The 4,714-nt window shown below is 29.5% G+C and overlaps 1 protein-coding gene across 1 annotated transcript; it reads right to left on the bottom strand.

Annotated features, from left to right (window-relative positions):
* Window positions 1-2,564: 2,564 nt before the first annotated feature.
* Window positions 2,565-4,381, bottom strand: LOC112773039 (uncharacterized). Its single transcript, XM_025818080.3, has 3 exons — window positions 4,187-4,381; window positions 3,991-4,120; window positions 2,565-3,907 (listed from the first exon to the last, which is right to left on the bottom strand). Exons 1-3 carry the CDS (start codon window positions 4,317-4,319, stop codon window positions 2,926-2,928), a joined length of 1,245 nt encoding a protein of 414 aa, XP_025673865.1. The 5' UTR covers window positions 4,320-4,381; the 3' UTR covers window positions 2,565-2,925.
* Between the last annotated feature and the right edge of the window lie 333 nt (window positions 4,382-4,714).

Genomic DNA, 4,714 nt, shown 5'->3' with positions numbered 1-4,714 from the left:
ATAACAATAATTAGAAAAGAAGTGAGTCCACTAGACAAAGTTATTATGGACCCATCAAATTATAGAGCTTACGCGGTGCCGACTCGCCTTCATGCTCAACCTTCTCTTTGCCTCTTTTTTATTTAATTTTAATTAATTTTCAGCATGAATGATTGAGCTTCACATTAATCACTGCTCAGTGGCTAACAAAATTTGACATTAATCCAAACATAAAAATCAACTTGTTATCATTAAAAGAGGTTGTGTCTCCCTAGCTTAGATTCTTTCCAGAAGATTTCTTTTGTCACCAAAATCATAATTAATTATACTTGGAAATAATGGTTTTCATCCCCCCCCTTTTTTTTTGTTTATCTTAGCGAGGCACTACTATATATGAGAATAATGTGAAATTTGTTGATGGAAATTACACAACAACAGAGAGACTTTAATTACTTTTCAAAATGAGTAAACTTAGTAATTAATATCTAAGCAAAAAGAAATAGTACTGTTAACATTTTATTTCTTTTCCCTTTGGGTTTAATTTATTGTTGTGATCATAGTGGAATCCACTATATGGAAGAATATTATAGACTATTTTAAAGTTTAAAACACAGAAACATAATATATGATAATATTTTAGTTATTTTTTTGTATGAAGATATTTTTATGTAAATAATAATTTTTTTTCTTGTATTGATTCTTTTATTCCTAAGCATATAGAATACAATCCCGCTACGTTATCAACAGAATTTCTGCCAACTTCTGCTAACTCTTATTTATAACTATGTTTAATGGAAGTGTCTTTTGTAGATGTGTTTAATAAAAATGTCTTTTCTTATGGCTGTGTTTAATAAAAATATTTTTATAGATATATTTTTTGGATGTGTCTCTTTATATATGTGTTTAAAATTTAATAATTAATTATTGTTGGCAATAAATTGACAAATAATATGTTGATAACTATACTTTTTCTATAGAATAATATCGTCAAGTCAGGTTACATGTATTACATGCAAGAATTCAAACTCTTTGTAGATACAATATGTGTTGATAGTTGAGATTTATTATATATTTGATATATTTAATTAAATCATTATTTAATAATTTTTTAACTATCAATTTTATTTATATGAAAATTAATGTAGGTGAATTTTTATTATTTATAAATCATTTCCTTGAAAGGGAACAGGTTCATTATTTCTTAAGGCTCTTGCTCTTTTATATAACGACGAGTAAGTGAAATATTTGCAATGTCTCATAATATTCATAGTTGAGATACAAGTAAAAAAAAATTATAGAGTTCTTGTTTTTTGTTATAATTTTTTGTTTTAGCAAAGTTACTAAAACTAAGAATTAATTGTATAAGATATATAAGTTTAATCTCTGTCCTTGTTATAAATTATACATGTAGTTATTAGTAAAAAGAAAATACAAAGTGATACACTTTTTTAAATCAGTAATCCTCTTTTCCCCTTCTTTCTATTCTATTCTCCCTTTTTCCATCAAAAAGACTAGAAGTGACTTTTTATTCTCTATCTCCATTCTTTTCCAAAAGTTCAACCAATTTATAAGCAACATCTCTAGCTAATTTAATTTCCCGGGTAAAGCAAATAATGTCATCACCACTCAAGGTAAAGACTGAATGAGCTTTAGCTTTTAGAGTACCATAATAATTCAAACACACTCAGACATGTTTTTTGTACTTATTTCAATAGTGATGCATTTATATCTAAATGTTTAATTATTATATATGTTGGTCCTATAATTTTATTCAATTTATAATTAAATTTTTTATATTTTTTAATTAAATTTTTATATTATTTTTAATTTTATAATTAAATATTTATCTGTAAATTGAAGATATCTAGATTAAGAACAAATTTAAGTAGATGTTTTTTGAAAAAAATATTCTATTTATTATACCGTTTTTAACATGAAAAGAATTTAATTATAAAATTTAAAAAATTATAAAAATTTAATTGAAAAAATATAAAAATTTAATAATAAATTTAATAAATCTATAAAAATCAAGAAAATAACCATAATTAAATTAAATGCATGACCTTAGGTATACCAACGACAATAAAGGAATAATCTCTTGATTTATTTGCAAAATTTGTCTCCAATAATCCATCACTACAATTAATCAAACATGTTTAAATTCATCTTGATGAAATCATAATAAAATATATACATATATATGGTGCTATATATTTCATATAAACGCCAAAACACCCTACCTAGCTAGGTCATATTTTAGGTCATGACTTTGGCCTTATCAACTATTTCTCTCTCTCTCTCTCAAGTACCAACAAGTTGACCATGGCATGTGTACGGCTTTTGTCTTTGTTTTGACGTCATCATCCATATCATAAATATCAGAAAGAAAGAAAGAAAGAAAGAGAGAGCAATGAAACAATATGTCAACTTTAAAGTAGTTCACAACTAGACTCATATGATTGGTATACAACAACATACACTATAGAAGTGAATCATAATAATAATAATAATTATACGCATATTTAGAAGTAAAAATAAATATATATTTATAGAGAGAGAGTACTTACTTTTAGGCGACAAACATGTGAATTCTGAAAGGACCTCAACATATATTTATGGCAGTTTCAAAGCAAGCACATCACTTATAATGGAAGACCCTCAAAACTAGCATCACTCATGTTTACCATTGACAGATAGAGACACTCCCTCTATCTATCTATCTATATACTCTCTCCCCTGCCTCTAATATTTATTAAATGCATCACATCTCTTTTTTCTTTTTTGACCTTAAAATAATGTATGCATGGAACTAATTTACCTCATCATCACTACTACTACTACTACTACTACTACTATTACTTGCTCAATTATATGTACACATAATAATAATAATAAGCTTGCTTAATTAATTAATTAATCAAAGCTACTAGAAGGAAAATGATGATACTAAATGTGATCTGCTTGATAGAGTGATGCTGATGAAGAAGATGTTGATGATGGCAATGATGATGGAATGATGAGGGGATTATTATTATTATTATTATCAATGTGTTGTTGTTGTTGTTCCAATTGATGATGATTTGCAGCCAGAAGAGTTGCTTGATCTTGTGGACAAATAGCAGCAGCAGAAGCAGAAGCAGGTGTAGTAGTAGTAGTAGTAGTAGTGTAACAGTGGATTCTAGCAAGAGGATCTTGTTGTGATGATGAAGCAGGTGAATATGGTAAGCCACAAATATAATCCTCAATGATGTTGGTGTTATTAATATCACAGATTTTTGGGACAACTGGTTCCATCAAGTGATGAAGATCAAAATGCTGCTGCCATGTAGTACTAACTGGATTATTGATGATGAGTTTATCAATAATATAGTTTGATGGGGTGGCAGCAGTGATGGCAATATCATGATCACTACTATTTTTGGAAATCTGATGATCTTCTTGAAGAGGTAGCACACATCCAAATGATGATGATGACCAAGTATCTTCATACAAAGATGATGATGGATTAACAGTAGTATTCATGGATGGTACTACTACTGTTTCTGCAGTAGGCATTTGAATATGGTGATGGAAGTTGTTGCCATTATTGTTATAATTAATGTTATTGTTATCAAGCTGCTGCTGCTTGATATCAATAACATTTTGTTGATCAAAAGCTTGAAGGATTGATGATGGGATTATTGGAAGGTATAGCTGATGAGGGTTTAGGATAGGGTTTTCAGGGAAGAAAGTTTCTAAGGAAGAACCATTATTATTATTGGCAATAAGGCCATGATGATGATGATGATGGATATGATGATCAGAAAATGTGGCCAAAGAAGGAACAAGAACATCATGGGAAAGAAGCTTCTTCTTTATGCTTGAATTCCAAAAGTTTTTCACCTCATTATCTGTTCTTCCAGGTAGGTGTTTTGCAATCTGAGCCCACCTGAAGAACAAGTTGATATACACATAAAAAGAAAGGTTTTTGATTTGATGGGGTTTGAGAATATGAAGTATGGGATACCATACCTGTTGCCTAGAATGCTATGGAGGTCAATAATGAGAGCTGCTTCTTGAGGAGAGAAGCTTCCACGTTTCAAATCAGGTCTGAGATAATTAATCCATCTTAATCTGCAACTCTTTCCACACCTCTGCAACCCTATACATGAAATGAAATGAGAAAGTATAAAGAGAATGATGAAGAGAGAGGTGAAGTTATTGGTACCTGCAAGTTTAGGGACAGAGCTCCAACAACCATGGCCATAGGTGGTGATGTAGTTGATGAGTTTTTCATCTTCTTCTGGTGACCAAAGGCCTCTTTTGACCTTCTGCTTGTTGCAGCAAGAGTGATGCCCCATTATTATGAATATGATGCTGTCTAAGGCAATGAGGGGAACAAGATCAGTTTTGGGATTCTATCTATATATATAAACTGAAAAAGAAAAGAGAAGAGAGAGAGAGTTACTATAAGGGAATCTTGATTTAATAGGGTGTAGAGCCTATGATCTTTTAGGCATCCCTAGTAGGTTACAAGATGTTACATCAAAAGTATTGTATTCAGAGAAGGAAGGCTTGCCGTTTATTTTCTTAGATATTAGTAAAATTGAGATTGAATTTTAAAATATTTCTTAAAATTTTAAGGGCAAAATGATATATTTTTGATTTGATTACTCTGTTGGTCTCTATAGTTTTGTGAAATTTTCAATTAGGTTTCTATACTTTTTTTTTTTAATTGAGTCCCTTCACTAATTTT

Source organism: Arachis hypogaea, chromosome 18 (genome assembly GCF_003086295.3).
Source record: "Arachis hypogaea cultivar Tifrunner chromosome 18, arahy.Tifrunner.gnm2.J5K5, whole genome shotgun sequence".
In the NCBI taxonomy this organism is placed as follows: Eukaryota; Viridiplantae; Streptophyta; class Magnoliopsida; order Fabales; family Fabaceae; genus Arachis; species Arachis hypogaea.
Note: the sequence above shows the minus strand (reverse complement) of the source record. Positions and strands in the feature narration are given on the sequence as shown.